The 24,064-nt window shown below is 41.4% G+C and overlaps 4 protein-coding genes across 6 annotated transcripts; 2 read left to right on the forward strand and 2 right to left on the reverse strand.

The window, feature by feature from the left end:
* Positions 1–1,342: 1,342 nt before the first annotated feature.
* Positions 1,343–12,463, forward strand: LOC119691256 (dolichyl-diphosphooligosaccharide--protein glycosyltransferase subunit STT3A). 3 transcript variants are annotated; one of them, XM_048625852.1, is made up of 14 exons: positions 1,343–1,615; positions 2,611–2,778; positions 3,006–3,166; positions 3,526–3,723; positions 4,164–4,355; positions 4,699–4,852; positions 5,062–5,139; positions 5,355–5,515; positions 5,800–5,967; positions 6,335–6,412; positions 6,971–7,081; positions 8,759–8,978; positions 10,014–10,202; positions 10,944–12,463. In XM_048625852.1, the coding sequence occupies exons 1-14, from the start codon at positions 1,516–1,518 to the stop codon at positions 11,087–11,089; spliced, it is 2,124 nt and encodes a 707-aa protein (XP_048481809.1). In that variant the 5' UTR covers positions 1,343–1,515; the 3' UTR covers positions 11,090–12,463. The 3 variants fall into 3 exon arrangements, with proteins under 3 accessions (XP_048481809.1, XP_048481810.1, XP_037964313.2); XM_048625853.1 differs by lacking the exon at positions 6,971–7,081 and adding an exon at positions 7,529–7,639; XM_038108385.2 differs by lacking the exon at positions 6,971–7,081 and having other exon boundaries at positions 6,335–6,523.
* Positions 12,229–15,954, reverse strand: LOC119691275 (the record flags this gene model as incomplete). The annotated part of the gene is given in 8 exon segments (XM_038108454.2): positions 12,229–12,727; positions 13,469–13,611; positions 13,976–14,100; positions 14,394–14,565; positions 14,838–14,995; positions 15,224–15,401; positions 15,626–15,789; positions 15,888–15,954. Coding segments are annotated over 8 exon segments (1,134 nt in total). The 3' UTR covers positions 12,229–12,588.
* Positions 15,955–16,703: 749 nt separating this feature from the next.
* On the reverse strand, positions 16,704–21,272 carry LOC119691295 (exonuclease 3'-5' domain-containing protein 2). Its single transcript, XM_048625854.1, has 9 exons — positions 20,941–21,272; positions 20,607–20,763; positions 19,815–20,257; positions 19,583–19,732; positions 19,096–19,298; positions 18,615–18,783; positions 17,926–18,087; positions 17,292–17,456; positions 16,704–16,862 (listed from the first exon to the last, which is right to left on the reverse strand). Exons 1-9 carry the CDS (start codon positions 21,135–21,137, stop codon positions 16,790–16,792), a joined length of 1,719 nt encoding a protein of 572 aa, XP_048481811.1. The 5' UTR covers positions 21,138–21,272; the 3' UTR covers positions 16,704–16,789.
* A 174-nt stretch (positions 21,273–21,446) lies between these two features.
* On the forward strand, positions 21,447–24,062 carry LOC119691157 (probable ATP-dependent RNA helicase DDX23). The gene has a single exon (XM_038107813.2). It carries the CDS (start codon positions 21,558–21,560, stop codon positions 24,060–24,062), a length of 2,505 nt encoding a protein of 834 aa, XP_037963741.2. The 5' UTR covers positions 21,447–21,557.
* Positions 24,063–24,064: the final 2 nt, after the last annotated feature.

The raw sequence follows: 24,064 nt of genomic DNA on the forward strand, positions 1-24,064 counted from the left end.
CAGACTGATGAGACTGACGAAGATGAGACCGACTGGAAAAAACAAGAATGGACCCAGAAACCAGATCAGCCACCCTGACACTCCGAAAGTTCAATCCCCAAAACAGCCTCCAAACAGAACGAAACCTCCGACCCACCCCTCTCCACTCTTCAGCGATGACGCACCAAACACCACTGTGGACCAAACCAATTTATACCAAGCCATGATTTCTTCTTTAGTGGTTGGTGTATAATTTCTCGATCCTACTTGTACAGCGTATAAATTAGTTTGGTCCACAACAATGTCCAGCACGTCATCACCAAAGAACAAAGAAAAGCAGGTCAGGGCCCCCGCTCCGCCCGGAAGCCGCTCCGAAGACCAAACCCTCGGAGCACCAAAGCAGCCGAGATCCGGCCCCCGGGTCCACTCCTGCTCTCCCAACCAGTCCCATCCTCACCCGAATCCGAAGACGAGAAATCCGAAAGCTCACCCCCATCCAACCCATCCGGCATGCTAGAGGATGCAACCGGCTCCGCGCCACCCGGCACTCCCCCAGCCGAGCGGCCCCGACGCCGGGCAGACACCAGTGCAGACACCGAAGCACCCCGAGGTCCTGCAGCCGAAAGACCTCGACACAGAGCCTCCGGTGCCGATCCCGAAGCGCCCGGAAGTCCAGCAAGTGAAGGAGACCGACAAGCCGATGAGGACGGAGACAACAGCGCCGCCGAACCAAGCAGAACGCCACCACCTGCAAGCACCCTCACCAAACCACCCCGGGCAGAAACCCGCTCCGAATACGACTCCCCCAAACCATCCCCAGAAACCACCATCCGGAACACCAAACGCGTCCCCCAACTCATGGGCAACAGCATCATCCGACAAGACCCCACTCCGCCTCACTCTACTCATTGCAGATCACTATCCAAAAGAAACAAAGAAAAAACAAAACTCCACCAAAGTTCAAACCGGCAGTGTACATTATATTGCCACCATGTTTTTTTCATATAAAATATATATATTTTTTAATTTTTTTTTCGAATTTTAATAAAGCTTTACATATATAACCCATACCCAAAGTTTCATTTTTCTGCTACACTTGGATCCTTCTGCTGGTTAAAGGGTTAAGCGTTTGGTTTAGTCATAAAAACTTGAAATCAAACGTCAGAAAAACTACCTTCATATTATTTTCATTGTTGCTATGAAGAATAATTTTTCATGATTATATTTTCCCTTTCTTTTATTTAAAAATAATTAAATTTAGCTTATTTGATAACCCAAAATATTTTTGAATTAATTTGAGCGAGCAAAATTTCAACCCTTACTAAAACCAAGGAAAAACAAAACAAAAACATCTGCCACGCTGCCTACCAACTGTCAAACAGCGTCGGTCGAAAAACTCAAAAATCGGTGATGTGATAGGTTGCCGGTGAATATTGTAATTAAATAAGTTTTATTCGTCTAATTTATGTAAACCTTCATTCATGTATTTTATATAAAGCTCCAAACTCATATTGAAGCTGAAATATATCTTCCACGATGACCGCGGAAGCACCGAAGCTGAAAATGCCGCATTTATCATCCGATAAGCAGCTTACATTTATTAAACTTGCTGTGTTGTCCATGGCAGCAATTTTATGTGAGTATTTATTGTCAGGTCTATAGGAGATCAGTTGGTTGTTCATTACCTACTTGGGTCCATAATTTATATGTAGGTTACTATAGTTTTGAACAAATTAAATGATTATTGTTCGTGCTGCCGCAGGCCAAAAATATTTTATGGACGTGTATTTTAAGCAACACGAAATACATTGCATAGCATTTAGCCTACCTTTGTGGTTGAATATTGATAGGTACCTACTTATTTGTTAATGATGAAGAGTGTAAAGTAATAATAATGTTATTTTTGCCTTAGATGTGTTTTTGTTTCTACCTAGAAAAAAAAATATTGGCTCACACTACTCTAAAGCTGCGTTCAGACCGGGCCAACGAACGCCAACGGTTATCCCAACAATGGATATTTATCATACATAATACAGGGCAGATTGCAGCAAGGAAGGTCAATGAAACCCGTTTGTTGGCTTTCGTTGGCGTTCGTTGGGCTGGTCTGTACACAGCTTAACTGGCAGTTTCTATAACTCTATCTATCTATAACTGGTAGTTACTTTCATAGGATTTTGACATATTGTTACTTTTGATTATGTCAAAATCGTATGAAAGTAACTACCAGTTATGGATAGATAGAGATATAGAAACTGGCAGTTAATCAACAAGACTTCCTAGGAGGAATTTCTATATTTGTAATGTAACAAGGCTAATAGCAGATCCCAGTATCTTATCATTTGAATCCATTATTACTTTGTGTTATAAACTAAAGAATATTAAAACTAGGCACATTGAGTAATATATTCAGAATCTATGAAATACCATGTCCTACCCATACCATTGTGCATAATATTATCTTTACACACTCATGAGTTACAAAATGTCAACACCAAAGGGACCCCAATTTTTAAGATTTAATTTAAAATTTTAAGTAATATCCTGATGCTCTGTTAAATGTACATTAATGTTGCAGAAGGCATCATTATTTTTAGTTGTATTAATACAGTATATATATATTTTTTTTTTCAGCATTTGCCACAAGATTATTCTCTGTTCTTCGCTTTGAGAGTGTTATTCACGAGTTTGATCCATACTTTAACTATCGTACCACAAGGTACCTAACAGAGGAAGGATTTTATAACTTCCATAACTGGTTTGATGACCGAGCATGGTATCCTTTAGGAAGAATCATTGGTGGTAAGTAAATGATATGATTTTTACACAATGTAGAAACTTCATTGCATAATTTATTATGTAATTAGAAACATGGTTGTATGGTAATGATTGCATAAAGACTGGTTCCATCCCACTTCTTTCAAATATTTTCAGTACACAAGGTCTTTTCCCATTGTCATATTCATAGTTTTTTCTGTTTCTGAAACAATTTAAACTGCTGCCTCTTTCTCAGTTCTCCTTGATTGCAGGTACCATCTACCCTGGTCTAATGGTGACTTCGGCCACACTGTACAACATAATGCAGTTCCTGAACATCACTATAGACATCCGTAATGTCTGTGTGTTCCTCGCGCCATTCTTCTCCTCGCTCACCACTATTGTCACCTACTTGTTGACTAAAGAGCTCAAGGTTTGCTGAATGAACTGAATAACTTTCTATTAAGGAATTGCGATTAAATATTATTTTTGGCAATCCTCTGGCCAATTCCCTAGTAGTACATAATGTTTATAATCATACTGTAACAATACAATCATGTTATTACATACTAATAAAGGGGAACACTTTTTTTTGCAATAAAATTGAGAAATCTGCTCACAGTTCTGAGACTGATTGAAGACACTATGAAAAATGAAGAAAAAAAAACTACTTATTTATATGTACAAGTCAAAAAACAGACGCCAAACAACTGCTTATGGTGACTCAATGCTCAAGATTGCATGTTATAGTGACAATAAAAAAAAAGTATAATTGTTTTTTTTTATTCATAGGATGAAGGTGCAGGGTTGGTAGCGGCAGCCATGATAGCCATAGTGCCGGGCTACATCAGCCGTTCTGTTGCTGGCTCCTATGACAACGAGGGCATTGCCATATTCTGCATGCTACTCACTTACTACTTCTGGATCAAGGCTGTCAACACTGGAACTATTCTGTGGGCCACCCTCACTGCTTTGGCTTACTTTTACATGGTGAGTGAATTAAATAAGATGTAACAGTCTTATAACCACATCAAAATTGATTAGAACTACGTCAAACACAAGATAATCGCTGTTTCAATGGGTACTTTACTACCATATAGCACCTATAGACCCATGGTAAACTGATAGTTTTTGATTAGCATTTTAGAGCATTTTTGCTCTGTTGAGGTTGAGAGACTTCAACCTTGATCACAAGTTAATCATAGAACAAATTGAAAGCTTCACACCGGCACATTACTGTAATGTGTTGGCTTTTGCTCTTTCATACATGAAATAAAAAATAATACAATTAGCTATTTCTCCATAAGTAAGAGCTGGATCTTCAAAAATTGTAATGATTCTTTGAATTCCATCAAAAAATATTAATTGTTTTAAAATTATTCCCTCGATCATTTGAAACAACTGCATTCACCAGCAACCCTACCGCACAGGTATCATCATGGGGAGGCTACGTGTTCCTCATCAACTTGATCCCGCTCCACGTGCTGGCCCTCATGTGTCTGGGGCGGTTCTCCGCGCGAGTGTATGTGGCCTACAGCACTCTGTATACGGTCGGCACGATACTGTCCATGCAGATCAGCTTCGTCGGCTTCCAGCCCGTGCAGAGCTCCGAGCATATGCTGGTGAGTTTGCAATGTTACTGGATGGGAGAATAGAGGTATAATTTGGTCTAAGATGCAAGGTTGTGATTTAAAGTTGCTGAGGCTAATTATGAAGAGAGTAGGTGCTAATACTTTACCTTGAGGAACGCCGTGTCTGAAACAAGCGATAATTATGCACTAGTGATAAGTATTTTCGCAACTAAAACGGCTTTTACGACCAGCAATGAACACACGTCACGATCTACCTACGATTTCGCAACCTTTCTTTTCTACGGCGTAATCACATATACCTACTTCGTCTAATCAATCATTCCCTCAGATACAAAGCACATAATTATATACTAACCAAATTCTTTTCCACCAGGCTCTCGGCACATTCGGCCTGTGCCAGTTATACGCGTTCGCTCAGTACCTCCGCTCCAAGATGTCTCCGGCCAACTTCGAGCTGCTGTTCAAGGCTCTGGTGACGGCGCTGCTCGCCACGCTCGGCACGGGCGTTGTCGTGCTTACTGTTACTGGTATGTAGCTTTACTTGATATACTCGTTATTGTATACCAAAAATTGCAAACGAGAGTATAAAAAAGGGAAAGTATATGACGTCTCACACACGGCCACCCGACTAGGCAGAGTCTGTAATATATGTTTTGGACGTGATTATATCTACAGAGATACATACATAGATAATTTTGAATATTTTTTTTGAATAAGGTACCTATATTTTTTGCAGGAAAAATTTCACCATGGACTGGACGATTCTACTCGCTTCTCGACCCTTCGTATGCTAAGAACCACATTCCTATTATTGGTAAGTTCAACTAAATTATAAGTAGTATAAGTAAAATTTGAATTACTTCCAAAATGTATTCCCGAACTTTCGTTTTGTTTTGTTATTTATGTACTGAATGTCTATTTTTAACCGACTTCAAAAAAAGGAGGAGGTTCTCAATTCGTCCGGATATAGGTCTATAAAAAACAATTTTAATGAACTTATTCCTTAAACTGCCTAATTCCTCCCCACAGCATCAGTCTCCGAGCACCAGCCGACATCCTGGTCGTCGTTCTACTTCGACCTGCAAGTGCTGGTGTTCCTGTTCCCGGCCGGGCTCTACTTCTGCTTCAGCAAGCTCACCGACGCCAACATCTTTATCATCCTGTACGGAGTGCTCAGCATTTACTTTGCGGTAAGATTTCGGATTGGTTTTTTGTCGATTAATCACCCGTAATCATCCACTGCTACAAAGGCCTCCTTAATAAACTAGGATTATCTTTAGAACAAATTATGCCTTCCCAAATACTAAATGATGATAAAGCGAGTGTGAGCGCGTAGAAGGTATCGTGTCGAGCCACCCTCCACGACTCCTCCGCGCAATGATTTTTACACTTTGATCGCTGACCTTTGCCAAACTACATTCATCTCCCTCACACACATGAACCATTCCTATACATCTGTCTCTTTCCCTCCCAGGGCGTCATGGTGCGTCTCATGCTTGTGTTAGCGCCAGTAATGTGCATCGTATCCGGAGTCGCCGCGTCGTCGCTTCTGAGCCTTCACGTTAAAGACATAGAGCCTAAAGTTGAAAAGCACGAGATCAAGAAGAAGAAGCATGAGAACAATTTGGTATTCAGGTCTGAGGTACGTAGTATTTTGTAAATAAAATGAAGATACTGGCGAAATTCCAAGTCAAAGTCAGCCATTTAGATCAAAGCTGCCGTGTTGTGACCTCTAATTCCACACTGCGAAAAAAGGGGAAATGTTTGAAATAATTGTGTCTCTGCAGTTATGACATTTCCTCTGCTGTAATTTTAACCACGGCTAACTATTTGAAATTAGCACTGCAAATGCACAACCGTGTTAAATAAATCCAGCAGCATCTGTATCGAATCTTGACGACTTTGACACTTCTACACCAGTCAAATTAACTGCACAGCTACGTAACTAACATCCAGAAATTCATGTTTTTGAAACCCCTCTTTCACCTCTTTTTAACACCCCTTTCCAGGTGGGCGCAGTGTTCGTGTGCGTGCTCTCCTTCTTGCTCATCACGTACGTGTTCCACTGCACGTGGGTGACGTCGGAGGCGTACTCGTCGCCCAGCATCGTGCTGTCGGCGCGCGCGCACGACGGGGCGCGCATCATCTTCGACGACTTCCGCGAGGCCTACACGTGGCTCAAGATGAACACGCCCGAGGTAACGTTCCTTTAGAAAGACAGGAGACCTAGATCGCACCAGTTAACCTATTGCGTGTCTCAAAATTAGCCCTTACGGGCTGTTAAAATCAATGCATAGCTTTAGGGATAGGCGCTTAGTTTAGAGAGACGCGGGACGTAGATGGCGCCACAGTCAATCTACAGTTTAGCGGATCCTAAAGACTCCAGAGGTAACATTCGTTTAGAAAGACAAGATAACTAGATCGCAGCAGTCGCGTTTTTTAAATTTGCTATTAGCATTTAGATTAAAGAAACGCGGGGCATAGATGGCGCCACACGCAATGAATAGTCTAAACAGCAGATCCTAAAACATGTGTATTCTTGAAGCCAGCGTAAGGTCGTCCTACATTAGTCCATAGACAACGGAACACTGCGGTGGTATTCTCTTGCACGACGTGAGCTCGCACTGCTCGGGGTGACGTCGTAGGCGTACTCGTCGCCCAGCATCGTGCTGTCGGCGCGCGCGCACGACGGGGCGCGCATCATCTTCGACGACTTCCGCGAGGCCTACACGTGGCTCAAGATGAACACGCCCGAGGTAACGTTCCTTTAGAAAGACAGGAGACCTAGATCGCACCAGTTAACCTATTGCGTGTCTCAAAATTAGCCCTTACGGGCTGTTAAAATCAATGCATAGCTTTAGGGATAGGCGCTTAGTTTAGAGAGACGCGGGACGTAGATGGCGCCACAGTCAATCTACAGTTTAGCGGATCCTAAAGACTCCAGAGGTAACATTCGTTTAGAAAGACAAGATAACTAGATCGCAGCAGTCGCGTTTTTTAAATTTGCTATTAGCATTTAGATTAAAGAAACGCGGGGCATAGATGGCGCCACACGCAATGAATAGTCTAAACAGCAGATCCTAAAACATGTGTATTCTTGAAGCCAGCGTAAGGTCGTCCTACATTAGTCCATAGACAACGGAACACTGCGGTGGTATTCTCTTGCACGACGTGAGCTCGCACTGCTCGGGGTGACGTCGGAGGCGTACTCGTCGCCCAGCATCGTGCTGTCGGCGCGCGCGCACGACGGGGCGCGCATCATCTTCGACGACTTCCGCGAGGCCTACACGTGGCTCAAGATGAACACTCCCGAGGTAACATCCGTTTAGAAAGAAAAGAGACCTAGGTCGCACCAGCTAACCTAAAATAATCTCTTACGGACTGTTAAAATCAATGCATATTCAGTGCAATATTTAGAGAGACGCGGGGCGTAGATGGCGCCACACTCAATGCAAACAGCGGATCGCACCAGTTTACCTATCGCGTGTCTCAAAAATTGCCATTATTAGCATTTCGATTAGAGAGACGCGGCACGTAGATGGCGCCACAATCTAACAGTGGATTCTAAAATCGGAATGTGCATTCTTGAAGCAGTATAAGCTCTCGTCCTACATTAGTCCATATAGTAGTATTTAGATTAGAGAAACGCGGGGCATAGATGGCGCCACACTCAATGCAAAGTCTAAACAGCGAATCCTAAAAACATGTGTATTCTTGAAGCAGTGTCAGCTCGTTCTATATCAGTACATAGACAATGGGACACTGCGGCGGTATTCTCTTGCACGACGTGAGCTCGCACTGCTCGGGGTGACGTCGGAGGCGTACTCGTCGCCCAGCATCGTGCTGTCGGCGCGCGCGCACGACGGGGCGCGCATCATCTTCGACGACTTCCGCGAGGCCTACACGTGGCTCAAGATGAACACGCCAGAGGTAACGTGGATGAAAATAATGATGTTAGTTCAGATAGATATGGGATCTAGATGGCGCGGAGCAGAATAATCCGAAACGGTCGGTTAAAATCGATGCATACTTAAGGATTAGCGTTTAGTTTAGTAAGACGCAGGCTGTAGATGGCGCCACACTCAGTACATAGTCTAAACAGCGGATCCTAAATACTCCAGCGACGAGAAAAATGCAATCAGCCCGGTTTTCTCGATAACAGTACGCTCGGGCTGCATGTTAGTGTAAAGTGTAAAAACTAGGTATGAAGGCACTAGGCCCATAGGGTTTTATTAACCGTTCGAGCAGTGAGAATCATCGCGAATTTGTATGGCACGGTCCTAGTGCTGCACGTGTACCGCTAGGCTAAGCTCCCACCCCATTCGATTAAAATAGGCCCTACAGCTCAAAGACTTGTAAAACTTTAAGTATCCCTTCAGACGGGGTACGCTCTAATCAGCACAGCATCTTAAAACCTCGTTTCTTCCCCGCAGGACTCAAAAGTGATGTCATGGTGGGACTACGGCTACCAGATAACGGCGATGGCGAACCGCACAGTCATAGTGGACAACAACACGTGGAACAACACGCACATCTCGCGCGTGGGGCAGGCCATGGCGTCCGGCGAGCAGAAGGCCTACGAGATCATGACGCAGCTCGACGTCGACTATGTGCTCGTCATATTCGGCGGGCTCGTGGGGTACTCTTCTGATGGTATGTGTCTTGGTTAATTAGATTCTCCTGTGAGTAGTATACTTCCAGTGGCGCTGTGGTGGTTCTGGCCAGATTTCATGTAAGGTATCCCGTATTGCTACTTCTACTGCAACCTAAATAAGAGCGCTGTCTTAAGATTGATGTGCCGTGTGTATCCGTGCGTTTGTCTATGGATATGTCGCTGCAACACGCAACAAAATTGGCTATAGCTGACTGCATTGAAATTTGACCCCTATTCCGACTACACTAGTGCAGTATCTAGTAGATAGGTACATATGTACCTGCTACATACTCTCTTAATTGACAACATTTCAAAATTTTATACAGTTGAAATTCGAAAACCATTTAGAGATATGGCTCTAATATTAACAAAAAAAATGTTTCCGATTTTTCTATTGATTTATTTCAGAGAAAAACATAAAAATCTAAATTATCATTCGTGACATCACGATGTGGCATAATAATTAAACGCGCTTTTACTTCTAAAACATGAACAAAAAAAAACATGTTATGTCACTTTGACAATGACAATGACAAACATCACTCAAATGTCTGTCACTTTTATGTGTCCTTGTCAATGACGGAAGTTCGTGATTGGTCCTTGCCACAAAATAAAGTTGAAGTTGAAGTTGATTGGTCCTTGTTCATGTCAAGTTAATGTCATCCAACTTTTTTTTTTAGGTTAGGCAGGCAACAAAAATATTTTTATCCAAAGCCTCGACGTGACGTCACTCATACTAAAAATATTTTGAACTTTGAAATTAAAAAAATATATTAAAACATAGAAATATTAAGAAATAAAAAAATACGGGTCATCTAAATTTGTGATATCTCGTCGAAAATAAAATAAAATCGGTGAGCATTTTATTTGAAATGTTGTCAATTGGAACCTTTGTGCAAATGTGCACATCCCTAAGGTTTAAAATAAACTCGCTTCCTAACTTGGACCATTTCCCATTAGAAGCGTGCGCTTACTGAATTACCACCGGTCCACGCACCGCTCTAACATTTACTTACACCACCATTCCCCCGCAGACATAAACAAGTTCCTGTGGATGGTGCGCATAGGGGGCAGCACCGAGCACGGCGCGCACATCAAGGAGGCGGACTACTACACGCCGGGCGGCGAGTTCCGCGTGGACGCCGACGGCAGCCACACGCTGCTCAACTGCCTCATGTACAAGATGAGCTACTACAAGTTCGGCCTCGTCTACACTGAGGGCGGTAAGTCATAACTTTAATTTGATGAAAAGTTTGTCAATTGTTAACGCTGAAACATATTAGTATAAACACGCGACCCGATGCCACGCGTTCGTTGTACCGTGATAAATCCTAAAGGGTTCCGTCGCTACAGGGAGGCGAAACACAATTTTAAATCCCCTGCTATTAATAGTGCTAGAGTTTAAGTTAGTTAAATTTTATAATTATGTTATTTTTATTTATTATTTTGTATGATTTAAAATGTATGTGTTTAGTTTATAATATGCGCCACTGATGCCTGAAATAAAGGTTTTTTTATTAAATTATATTAATATTATAAAGGGTTTTTAAACATGGTGAAAGGATTGAGGAGTCAGATTAGTTGCAGTCAATGACTGCCTAGGTTGCGTCGAACGTAATTATGTAGGTAAAGCACAGTTGATAGTGCACCTGGCTGATATACTAACTAGCGCATGTGCAGTTTAGTAAATAACGTGGAGACCTTGTTTTATATCGGCTAGGACAGCTTTCCCGATGTTATCGACATTTACACAATTCTAAAGCCGCGTACACACCGGCCCAACGAACGCCAACGAACGTTTTTCGTTGGCCTTCGTTTCTGCAATCTGCCCTGTATTATGTATGTTAATATCCATCGTTGGGATAACCGTTGGCGTTCGTTGGCCCGGTGTGTACGCAGCTTAAGAAAAACCTTGCTCGAACATATCACCACTTACTCACCTACAACTAATCTCCACACCACAGGCCGGCCGCCGGGCTTCGACCGCGTGCGGGGCTCCGAGATCGGCAACAAGGACTTCAACCTGGACGTGCTGGAGGAGGCGTACACCACGGAGCACTGGCTCGTGCGCATCTACAAGGTCAAGCCGCAGCCCAACCGCGGCGTGTGAGGGTAGAATTGGCCCTAGTCACCCTACAAGGCCGGTTCTCAAGGCAGGCCCCCCATTTTCGGTCTACCGACATCATAACAAATGACTTAAAAATCTCCAAGAATACGAAATATGTCGTGTGTTGAGATGATTTCGAGAGAACGAAAATCGGGGGCCAGAAATGTTGAATTCGATTCATGGTCATCCGTTTTAGTGTGAGTTCAACGTTTTCTCTGCCTTTAGAACTAGGCTCAATGTAAGTTCATAGTATTAAATAACGATTTAGAGTCATTGCAGTTGAACAAGTTGACAAGGAAATCAGTCTCAATTTATGATACAAACTTGTTAAATAGTTAAGCCTTTGTTTCGATTATAACTATAACTAAAATTCAACTGTTGTGAACGAAAAATATTCTAAATCAGTACTTAATGCTATGGACGATTGTTTTAAGACAAGTTGTAAGTAAAAACTGCGCTATTTCATTAGAACTGACATTGTTTACATACTGAGTCAACTTTTAGATACTATAGGTTCCTTGCCAGATGAAGTGGCAGTGCCGTTTTTGCATACAACTTTGTTATTAAGAATATATGATTGCAAATACGAGGAAATGAATGCAATAATATGTGCAAAATATATTGATAATTGGAAGCTAAATAACTTCAAAGTGTAGTTAGAAATGGTGTGTTCTAAGACGTATGTATGTATATTCCAGACAGTTTTTATTACTAAGTATATTGTTTTTTTTATTAGTTTCTCCATTTACAAACTAGTTACACACTGAAGAACTATGTGATCATAATTTGTCTCAATTTACATTTTAAGAGGAAAGTGATAGTCACAAAAATGTTCCATTTTCGAAATCCCTAGTTGTTAGGTTATAACAGAATAACTGGTCACAAAAATAAATTATCCATTCTAAAATAGTCACAAAATTCAAACGTGTTCGAAATAGTTATTACTGAAGAGTCAAGTCACAAAAATGTTATTGCACAGTTATAATTTTAATTAACTTGTTGCAATATTTTATTTTTATTTCTGCGCTACATTGATTTGCTATCTCGTTCTTTGGGATTTAGCATTAGTCTTACGCATTTTTAGATGTTCTAATTCATGATACCTACCAACAAAAACCTTTTTATTTAACATAATTATGGTGCGATAGTAGCCGTATAACAAATACGCACACATAACTTAGATTTTATAATTGTGTAAAAATATCTTCCTTATCTAAATGCTTCTTAAAATATAGATAAGTAGTAGGTATAACCCAAATTGACATGACTGTGGTTAGATCTTGTAAAGAAAGTTGTAGGCTTGGAGAAAATGAATGAAAGGTGTATAAAATCTTTTTTTATTTTTATTTGAAATAAAAGTTCTATGAATAATTTAAAGTTTGTTTATTAATATTAATTACCTGTAAGATAACTTACTTGTCAAACTATGTCCCAGAGCCGTCTATTGTTGACGACGCCAGTTATTGGTGACGGCTCTGTACATTACAGGGCAGACGATATGACTACCCTGACCTGACGATATTGTACCTTCTAAGAAACAAATGATTACAAACATGTTTGTGACGGAGTTGCTGCCAAGCGTGCGTGTAGGTCGGGGATCTCGAGTACCTGCGTGCTCGTTCTTGGTATATTTTGATGGAGCTGTAACAAAGATAAAACAAAATTTTAGGGTCATACATACCACAAAGACGTATAAGGTTATAAGACATGCGCTGTGTAACTTATTTTTGTGCTGAGTTACAGGTAGGTTCTAAATTCTACATACAAAAACTCATAATCAAAGTATGCGGTTGACACCGCTTGCACCCGTAGGCCTGCCTACTAGTGCATACATGCAGATTACAAACAACCATAAATATTAAAAACTTATTCATAATATTATAAGTAATTAAATTACATATATAATTTATAAGGTCACTTACCCATGAAACTTTGGAAGAATGAAATAAGATTTTACTACAACTACACCATTCATAATTAACTCTATGTATGCACAATTTTATTTTTCACCAGTAGAATATGATTTGTAAACGATTTAATGATGCTTAATTTTATATCTAACCTTGCATACAAAACAATAAATAAAAAAAATGGAAAAAAACATGTTATAATATGTATATTTCATCTAATGTTTATAAATAATAAAATCACCTGCACACAAACAAACGCAACACAAAGGCACAAAGTTCGGTAAGTATAGTCGCACTCCCGGCGCTGGGTAGATAAAGACATTACCCGCCGTGAGATGCCACCCTAATACCCTTGCTACACCTGCCCAGTAGAGGCTCAGTGAGTGCCCAGTTGAGTACTCGGCAGGTGTAACAAGGGTTCAACACAGCACATCTACACTATCACTACACACACAATCACTTGCGTCCATACACGTCTCTCAACCGGCGCTCGTCCTCGTCCTCGCTGGGCTCGGAGCAGTCCTCGGGCACGAACGTGTCGTCGTTGTTGGGGTCGTACCGCTGCGGGCGCCGCCGCTTGGGCCGCGGGGGCTGATCGGCTTCGCGGCGGCACAACTGGAAATATATTAGATAATATAAGAACAAGAATATAGTAACGGAAATTTCTTTAACAACAGATAAATGCCTACCTATCTACCTATTTTAAGGTATTTTCGGGAACTATTAGATATTCCTAAGTTAGAAAGAAATGTCGGTTTAAATATTTAAATAACAAAACATGTTCCACCACAGACTACTTTGAATTTGAATACATGATTTCCATTGATGTAGCAAAGCTGATGCGTCATACACCCGAGCCCGCATTGTTCTATCGTGTCGGCTATGTGACCCGACCTTAGGATATCTGATGGTGTATCCGTTTCGTAGGTAGGTATTACACTAAATTTCTTGTAAAATATAGGTACTGTTGCGTACTTACTTGCTGAACAAAGTTGTACGGTCCAATTCCATCCAGGAAGCACTCCTTGAAGGCAACATCCAACGGTTTCTTCTTGAAGATGTAACATTGGTCCCGCAATGTGTCTGCTACTCCTTCAGGTAAACCTACAACAGAATAATTTAATTTTTATAGATTCTATAGTTTTTATCTATTATGAATTATGATTCACAATAGTCTTCAAAAACTTGTGAGGGCTTTCGAATTAGTAGTCATGTCATTTACAAAGATATGAAGAATCATGGTTGAAATGGATCCCTTCCTTCATTGTAAGGAGACCCGTGCCCTAGCAGTGGGGACGTGATGGGTTGATTATGGTTGAAATTAACTTTATATCATTGCACTACAAAATGGCTCAAACAATTAAAAACGCGTATACACAGTACATAGATTATCTCACCAGTATCCTTGACGCTGATGACCTTGGGCCTGGTGTCGTAGACCCGGTAGTCCAGCAGCAGCTCCACGGCCACGCTCGGCTCCTCCTCATCATGAGTACGCGCCTTGAAGGACACCTCCACGTGGGTGCCGTCCATCACCTTGAACAGTTGCGCTTCTATTGACAGCAGCTTCTGGAATTGTTTTAGAGTTATGATTAACTATAAGAAGAGCCAAGTAAACAGGTACTGTGTGAAGAACTAGTTAAATAAGTGTCTCATTTAATTAAGGCAGGATCAGGAACAACAGGGATGCAGTTTCGGATGTTAGCATTAGTGAATCATTCAATGCATATCACTTTTTCTGGGCAGAATTCAACATTATATTTAGGACATTGCCATACAAGACATTACTTGACCTTAATGTAAGCTCAGAAACCTTTATACATAATATATTAATATCTCACCTTCAATGCCTCAAACTGCTCAATCCTGTCATAATACGCCACTAACGCCTTCCTCAGAGAGCCCAAGCATTCAGGTGTCAGAATGTTCTCAAACTCCTCCACAACAGCATTAAAGTTGAAGCCGAGAGGCAAAGAAAACTTTGATACTGAATTGTTTCCTATAAAAATAATAATTTTTGATAGTCCTTCAATTTATCACCTAGAAATTTTATTGCAGCCAGCAATTTACTGAAAAGCGTCTTCTCCTATTTGAAACAGTAAATAAAAGAGCTTCTCTGCTCATTAAAGTAATACAAAGAGCAAACAGTTTTATGGTAATTTTTGGGAGAGGCTTATAAATATTATTCTAAAACCACATATGCAAGGGAAATTAGCAGTAAACCTACCATCCTTCATATTGATCCTTAGACCGTGTTCCACCTTATGCACAGACTGATGTTGCATGGTGTAGCCAACAACACAGTGGTCATTGGCCTCATAGGACTTGACCACCATCCCTGTCAGCATCTCCATCAGCTCCAGATTCCTCTCCAGCGAGTCTATGTGGTTTTGCGCCATGATTGTCTGGGGAGATTGAAGAGTCATTTTAATTGGGTGAGATGATTTGTTGGTTTGTGGGCCATCTTGGGGACAGCAGTGTTAATTTGTTGTTATTATTAGAATCGGGAAATTTGAATCAAATAAAAATCTATTGTCTGGGTGTAAACATGGGAAAGCCGCATGTGCGGAGGGAGGGTTTATGCACCCTGTAACATTTGTGAAGTGATTTGATTTATTAATTTACTTACATCTGGACGAATAAATTGGTCAGTTTTCTTTGTTTTAGGTTTTAATTTCGATTTGTAACTTTCCCTTTGCACTTGGAACAGTTCCATTTGTTTATCTTTGAGCTTCTGCTCAAGTTGTTGTATTTCTTCATTCAACTCTTCGCAATCTTCAGGTAGACGTGCAGCTGAGGTGTAAAATTTTAAACCAAATATAGTTTTATCTTCAATTTAAAGAAAATATTTCAGATCCGAACCTACATTAGTAAAAATGAAAAAATCTTACCTTGTTTTCGAAATAGTCTTGGTATTTTCATTTGCTTCCTCGCAGGGTTAGTCATTTTAGCAAAAGTCTTTAAATCACTGTCTTAAAATCAAACTGAACAGCGATCTAAAAGGTGAATTCGATTTCACTTGCTCAGTGAGCATGAGCAGAAGAAATCAATACCTAGTATTTTTGTAAATAACGGCGACGCGCGGCGTCGCGTCGTGAAACTAATCAATAAATGAAATAGGGATGCTATGTTCAAATAAATCAATGTATCGATATTTTTTACGACTACTACTAGCTGTTGCCTTGCCGGCGACCTAGGATTAAAATGTAAAAATGTGGTTATTGTGACTTTACGATCGATAATAGAAGGTCATAGGTAACACAAACACAAATTCTGGGATAAAAATAAACTTATACTAAACTTATGTTAATCCAAGGGGTCACCTTCTTACATATCAAATTTTATGAACATCGAAATCGATATATATTTTTTATATGCACATCCCTAAACCTAAAATAAATGAAACCATAGAGTATAAGGTTTTGCTTGTCTATGGGTGATTGTGTTGCCAGTAATAATAATTTTCATGCCGGTAAGACAGCCTGGCAAATAAGTTAAAATTAAAGTTTATGCTACTGGACGCTAGATGGTGTTTTTCATATATATATTTTTTAACAAAACTTCGCCACATTCTTTGCTATGTAATGTAATCGATAAGGATGTTTTAAGTATTCATCATTGTGGGATAATTCATTCTCATTAGGTATTCTCTTATATTCTGATAATGTAAACAAAGGTTTCCGAAAATATAATTTAAAACACAAAAATACTCTTTTAGTTTATTTTAAACATTTTAATAATATTATAGTATATCGACTCTGTGCAATGTAAATATTATGTTAATCATGGCCTCCTATTCCATAGTAAGCCCCAACAACTTCTTGTCTTCCTCATTTAAGCGCCCCTCGTTGTAGCGGATTCGCAATCTGGGAAAAATATGAGTACGATTAATCCTGGCTATGATCTAAGGATAATTATGTATAATTTCTCTCCACCGAGGTAGTCTGGAAGAAATTACTCTTTGTAATAAGGCCGCCAATTGTACCATCTATGTTGTGTATTTCCTCGTGTAATTTCTGTGTTTGTGTGCAATAAAGAATTATCTATCTATCTAAGGTGTTTTTACATAAATCAAGATCCAAACCATAAACTGAAATGAAAAATAGTTGATGGGAAAAGTCTGCCAATCATATAAGTCTGGCAATATTGTATGTGGTACTCCGAACTCTGGGAAGAGACATTTAATCCTTGATATCAGCCGGAAAAGTATTTTTGTCTAATTTTGTTCTAAATTTTATTTATTTATCTCAGGATTCTATTTTTTCTGTCGCGGAAAGAGCACTACATTAACCAACCTCTCCTCATTGTGCGTGAGCGACCACAGCGGCGGCAGGTGGCGGGGCCGCATGCTGGCGAGGAAGTGCCGCCGCCACAGCTCCTCCAGTCTCAGCAGACCCTCGTGTCTCGAGTAGTGCTCCACCACCTTGTTGCCGTGAGACTCGTAGTCTTCGTTCTCGTAGCTGCCGGGAAATTGATCTTGGTGTATTAGGGTTTTAAATAGAGTGTAAACTGTGCTACCACAAATATCTTTAAACACTGTTTAACTAATGTTTAAAACGAAATTTGACAGATGTTGGAGGCGTTTGACAGCGCTAAACATCTGTTAAATACTGTCTAAGTTTTTATGGTAAGGCCCTTAATATTCGTAACGTGATAATGATCCATTTACAGAAAGTGAAACTGTATAACAAACGGTCCTGTGCATGCTGTGCTGTCTTATTGAGATATAAGATAAAATAAAAGATAGAATACTCTTTATGCATACAAACAGAAACAGATATAATTAGTGATAGATCAGAAAGTGCTTATAATGTTCACACTCACGAGTCTCATGACCTGCTCCTATGGCACTACGCCTTTGCTGAATTCATTGAGAACTTTGGTGGTTTTTGTAGCGTACAAAAGTTATAACTCGAGTTTCTTACTTACACGACTTGTATATTCGCCGCTTCCTCGAGCAGTTCCTGGGTGATCTCGTCACTCTGCGGGTAGTTCTCCAGGATGATTCCCTCGAGTTCCTTGACCCGCGCCGGCGGCAGCACGTGCCGCTTGGACTGGTGGAGGAGGGCGCGCGCCGCTGACTTCACTTTTCTGTAAGAAATATAATAGAAATGTATTGATTTATGTGTATACTGAGTACCTATTTATAACCTAGCCGAAGTTTAATTTCGATACTGTACATGTTTTGAGCAGTCTACTCTCCTTCATAAAAATCCACATTCGAAATCTACTTATAGTATGTATGTATTTAGTTTAAATCCTTGGTTACAAGGCTGCAGCTAGAATTTTTTCTCATGAAAAGTCCCGTGACAGGGCTCTTAAAATACTGAATTGTAAAATCCTATGACTAGTACAACAAGACTCACTTGGGGACTATCGACACTATGACTAGTACTACAAGACTCACTTGGGGGCGGCGGCGGCGTCCTCTATGTACTTTCTAGACCCCTCAGGCCGCGGCGACGCGCGACTATAGACCCTATGACTACTGCTACAAGACTCACTTAGCGGCGTTGTCCTCTATAAACTTCGCGGACCCTCCCGCCGGCGCGAGTGGCGCCCCGCACTCGGCCGCGAGGCGCGATTATAGACCCTATGACTACTGCTACAAGACTCACTTGGCAGCGTTGTCCTCTATGTACTTGCTAGACTCCGGGGTGGAGGCGAGGGGTGCCCCACACTCGGCCGCGAGGCGCGCGCGCACGCCGCGGTCCAGCATGTTGCTGCGCTGGTGGCAGCTCGCGCAGAGTAGCACCACGTCATGGGACGAGTGGTCCTTCATCACCTCTGGAAAATAATATAAATAGATTTTTTTGGTGTAAAATATGAGGTGTAGACCACCGCGAACAGACAGACGCGTAGCGAGAGACGACGACCTTTACATTGGACGTGAACAGAGTGTTGTGCACGACATGCCTATGATATGACCGGCAGTGGACGATTGCGGGCTGTTTTTGATGATGGAGCTTTCTTTTCAATTTTTATTTCTATATTGTGCTACATCAATAGCCTGAATAGAGTGGTAGGAAGATACAATAAAAATCAAATTATCGTATCCAACTAGTATTCGTATTAATTAAACCCAACTTGAAAACTCACCAGGAAAGTACTTCCGATACTCCCGCGGCACAACATTCTTGCGTATATAAGAGTCACTGCTGCCGCACACGACACACCGGTTCTCCTTCTGCAGCGTGTAGTAGCGGCCCACGTCCCCCACGGAGCGCCCGGCCGGCTCGAACCGCAGCTGCACTATCAATGGTTCATCCTGTATAATGTCTGCTAGTTGCTTCTCGACGTACCTGCGGATAGGGAGGGGTATGTGTAAGTTTGGAAGTGGCGCCACTGGCGTTTGAAATTATAGGTTAGGTTTTGATAGGTTGGTTGAGAAGCCTTTTTGACTGGCATGGAATGCTAGAAAAGAGCTAGCCAGTAAACAATCATAATGGCAACTCTGTATACACATTATTCTATTCAACAACCTGTGTCTGTGTCCTGCTGCTGGCCTTTCCACTGCATTTACTTTTTACTTTTTAGTGATCTTACTTGCCTGGATGCATATTTGTCCTATAATGTAGCTAATTACCAAAGTGCCTTCTTTTTGTCGCAAGTGCACAAGAGGTCCCCGTCCGGAGCGCGCAGGAAGCAGTTGGTGTACAGCGGCTTGGAGCGAGTGGCGTGCGGGTAGCGCTTGCCTGTTAGCGCTTCGTCCTTCTCGCCTTTGCCTCCTTTACCCCTGGAAATAAATAAGATATCATCATAATTTTTATTTATTAAGTGTTTTTGTCAATATAAATAAATACAAATCAGATACTTACTCTTTCTTTTTCGAACTTGATTCCTTTTTAGGTGGTTTGAAATGAGTATTTCTATACATCAGGCATACTTCATCTAGAGAATTTCTATCAGAAGATCTTTTCTTGAACCAACTGAACAGTCCACGGTTTTCAAACTCTTCAGCAAGAAGGCCAAATATTTTTATGGCAACATGGGCATCGGCTGCAGCATATTTGACTTGTCTTTCGGTCAGTGTCTCCGCCTCCCAGTCGCTGCATCTAATCCTCCAGCTTTTATCTAGTATAACAGCTAGAAGCTGTTTAGCTAGAGATGCTAGTCCCCCAGGGTCATATCCGCAAAGTTGAGCTATATGCCGCAGGTCTAAAGATGATTTTAAGTTGACAGAGTAATCTTGGAATAGGAATGCTGCATCATCTATTGGAGCCACTCCCACTTTATAAATGTTTTCATCTTCTAGTAGCTCCTGCAAGAGGAATTTCAAAATATTTCTTATTGCATAAGATTATGGGTTTTAAATACACCTTATATATTTACTTATACATACAATGCTAGAACCTAGCTAGAAAAACTGAAATGAACTGGAGGAAAAGATTAATTTTTATCATGAATTATAGCTCACACACTGTCTTATTTAAACCTGCCTGTGTGGCATACAGGATTGAATGGAATTATCTAACATGTGGGTATGTAACTGTGGGTGGGTAACTAACTTTAACTATAACAATATTGTTGTAGGTATTTCGGTAATTTTTCAATGGAAATTCCTATTTAATCATTTATGTTGTTAAGGTATTAGTAAAAACTGAACTCACCCTCAGAGATGGTGGGATGCCTTTCAAATGAGGTAATCTGAACAGACCACAAAGGCCGTCTATGGATGACAGCTGCATCAGTGCCACCGGACGCTTCTTGCCTCCCTCAGTGACCCACTCACAGTCAAAACCAATGGCTTTATGCTTTGAACATCTCCTGTAAGAAAAGGAAGGCTCTAGATGAGTGACTGAGCGAAAAATGAACAGGACAGAGTAATGTAGTGTTACCTGGGAGAGGTATATGTCCACTAGTGGACGATTTACTTGATGATTACAACAATGACAAGCTACTGGCCAAGTAAAGTGGATAGCAAAGCTGTAAGTTGAAACTTACCGCCTTAAATCATGCACGACTTGATCGCATTCTGTTTCGGTGGTAATTGTTTTAATTTGTAAGTAGTTAAAAGCATTCACAGCATCACGTAAAGTGTATTTTTTTCTATATCTGCGGATGGCCAAATATGTTGCACCAGCAAATCCTAAAGCTACTACAGAGCCACAAATTTTTAGTAGAGCATTTTTATCGTTCATGATTTCAGTATTTCGTTTATTTTTTACTGATTGTTTTCACATTATATTCCTAAAAATGTTTAGATTACGAATATAAGATGTAAACAAACAAAACAAATTTTGAGGTTATATGACACAGATTATAAATTTTGACATTAATTCACAGATAAAAAATATATCGGTACTGTGTGACTAGTGTGAGTTTTGTTAAACAACCACAAACCACAACAAATGTGCCGATACGATTCGTGAAATCATGGACCGTCCGCTTTTGCATAGGTACCACAGAATAGTTGTTGTCCTGTCCTCACCTCAACACTACTCAGCAAAAAAAAACTGTCATTAACCCAATTTTGTTTGAGTTCGACGATTTTTAGTCGTGATTTGTATTCGTAAAGGAAGCTAATTATTCTAATATAAACACACAAGTTTTGTTATACCATGGCACGGGATAGAAGCCCCGAACGTCGACGATCACGATCAAAAGAACGGAGAGACCGAGACCGCCATGACGACCGAGACACTTACCGGGACAAAACCAAGCGTGCCGAGAGGACCCGCAGCCCCCGCAGAGACAAGGACAAGTCCCGGAGCCCCTCCAGGAAGGACAAGGAGCGCCCCGCGAGCCCCTCCCGCAAGGAACGCGACCGCTCGAGGAGCCCATCCAAAAAAGACAGGGCAAAAAGTCCGAGGAAAGATAGAGACCGATCCAAAAGCCCCAAGAAGCGAGATGGCAAAGAAAAAGACAAGGATAGGCGACATGAAGATAAGAAACTCGAAGAAGATGAAAAACAAGCTGACCTGAAGAAAGAAGAAGAACCAAAGCCAGTGAAACGTGAGCCATTGTCGCTGGAAGAGTTACTAGCTAAGAAGAAAGCTGAAGAGGAAGCCAGGAGTAAGCCAGTGTTCTTAACTAAGGAGCAGAGAGCTGCTCTAGCATTAGAGAGACGAAGAGAACAAGTGGAAGCTATTAGAGCTAATGTTGACAAGCCGGCTATAGCCACTATTGATCTTACTGGCCCATCAAGCTCTAAAAGAGAAGATGATAGAAAGTTGAGAGAGGAAAGAGAAAGGGAGAGGGAGCAGGAAAGATACAGAGAAAGGGAAAAGGAGAGAGAAAGAAGGTATGAAGAACGGAAAGCAGCAGCATCTGGTGGGCGAGATGACAAAGGTGGGAAAGATAAAAATGATGATCAAAATAAAACTAAAGACAAGGAGAGAGAAGAAGAGGCAATCAAAGCCAGATATTTAGGTATTGTTAAAAAGAAGCGCAGGGTTCGCAGGTTGAATGACAGGAAATTTGTCTTTGATTGGGATGCTTCTGAGGATACCTCAAATGACTACAATAACTTATATAAAGAAAGACATCAAGTACAATTCTTTGGGAGGGGACACATTGCTGGCATTGATATTAAAACACAAAAGAAAGATCACACAAAATTTTATGGTAATCTATTGGAAAAAAGAAGAACTGAACTGGAGAAAGAACAAGAAAAGCTCCGCCTCAAGAAAGTCAAGAAGAAGGAAGATAAACAAAAATGGGATGATCGTCATTGGTCTGAAAAAGATCAAGATGAAATGACAGAGAGAGATTGGCGTATATTCAGAGAAGATTACAATATAACCATCAAAGGTGGAAGGATTCCAAACCCTATAAGGAGTTGGAAGGAGGCCAATTTCCACAGTGACATCATGGACATCATCAACAAAGTTGGATATAAAAGCCCTACTCCAATCCAGAGACAAGCCATTCCCATTGGGTTACAAAACAGAGACATCATTGGTGTAGCTGAGACTGGTTCTGGTAAGACTCTGGCCTTTTTGATCCCCCTTCTTACCTGGATTCAATCCTTGCCAAAGACAGTGCGTTTAGAAGATGCTGATCAAGGACCCTATGCTATCATCCTGGCTCCAACACGTGAATTGGCGCAACAAATTGAAGAGGAGACAAATAAATTTGGAGTTCCACTTGACATCACTTCAGTAGTAGTTGTGGGAGGGTTGTCCAGAGAAGACCAAGGCTTCAAACTCAGGCTTGGATGTGAAATAGTTATTGCTACTCCTGGTCGTCTGATAGATGTGTTAGAAAACAGATACCTTGTTCTAAACAGATGCACATATGTGGTACTTGACGAGGCAGACCGTATGATTGACATGGGTTTTGAACCAGATGTGCAGAAGATACTGGAATATATGCCTGTCTCCAACATCAAGCCTGACTCCGATGCTGCAGAGGATGCCTCCATATTGCTTGCTAACTACAATTCTAAGAAGAAGTTCAGGCAAACTGTGATGTTTACAGCTACTATGCCTCCGGCTGTTGAGAGATTGGCTAGAACGTATTTACGACGACCGGCAATAGTTTACATTGGTTCTATTGGCAAGCCAGTGGACAGAACAGAACAAGTCGTGTTCATGATTGGCGAAAACGAGAAGCGCAGAAAGCTAACAGAGATCTTGCAGCGCGGTGTGGAGCCGCCTATTATTATATTCGTCAATCAGAAGAAAGGTGCGGATGTGCTCGCTAAAGGTTTGGAGAAGCTTGGTTTCAACGCTTGCACATTGCACGGTGGTAAAGGGCAGGAGCAGCGAGACTTCGCGTTGGCGAGTCTCAAGAACGGTTCTAAGGATATTCTGGTGGCGACCGACGTTGCCGGTCGTGGTATAGACATCAAGGATGTCAGCGTGGTAATCAATTACGATATGGCGAAGACGATTGAGGACTACACCCATCGTATCGGGCGTACCGGTCGTGCTGGCAAGACTGGTAAAGCCGTGTCCTTCGTGACCAAGGAAGACTCGGCGTTGTTCTATGACCTGAAGCAGGTGCTGTTGGCCTCGTCCGTGTCCACGTGTCCCCCGGAGCTGATGAACCACCCCGACGCGCAGCACAAGCCCGGCACCGTTGTCACCAAGAAAAGGCGGGAGGAAATGATATTTGCCTAATT

Source organism: Plutella xylostella, chromosome 15, assembly GCF_932276165.1.
Source record: "Plutella xylostella chromosome 15, ilPluXylo3.1, whole genome shotgun sequence".
NCBI classification, from domain to species: Eukaryota; Metazoa; Arthropoda; class Insecta; order Lepidoptera; family Plutellidae; genus Plutella; species Plutella xylostella.

Excerpts from the sequence above, each read along its gene's own strand:
- LOC119691157 (XM_038107813.2), top strand. The coding sequence starts at position 21,558 with ATGGCACGGGATAGAAGCCCCGAACGTCGACGATCACGATCAAAAGAA.
- LOC119691295 (XM_048625854.1), bottom strand. The coding sequence starts at position 21,137 with ATGAACGATAAAAATGCTCTACTAAAAATTTGTGGCTCTGTAGTAGCT. Across the intron at positions 19,733-19,814 it reads TCAAGTTCGAAAAAGAAAGA|GGGTAAAGGAGGCAAAGGCG; the intron begins GTAAGTATCTGA and ends ATTTATTTCCAG. Across the intron at positions 19,299-19,582 it reads GACAAAAAGAAGGCACTTTG|GTACGTCGAGAAGCAACTAG; the intron begins GTAATTAGCTAC and ends CCCTATCCGCAG.
- LOC119691256 (XM_038108385.2), top strand. The coding sequence starts at position 1,516 with ATGACCGCGGAAGCACCGAAGCTGAAAATGCCGCATTTATCATCCGAT. Across the intron at positions 5,516-5,799 it reads TGCTCAGCATTTACTTTGCG|GGCGTCATGGTGCGTCTCAT; the intron begins GTAAGATTTCGG and ends TTTCCCTCCCAG. Across the intron at positions 8,979-10,013 it reads CGTGGGGTACTCTTCTGATG|ACATAAACAAGTTCCTGTGG; the intron begins GTATGTGTCTTG and ends ATTCCCCCGCAG.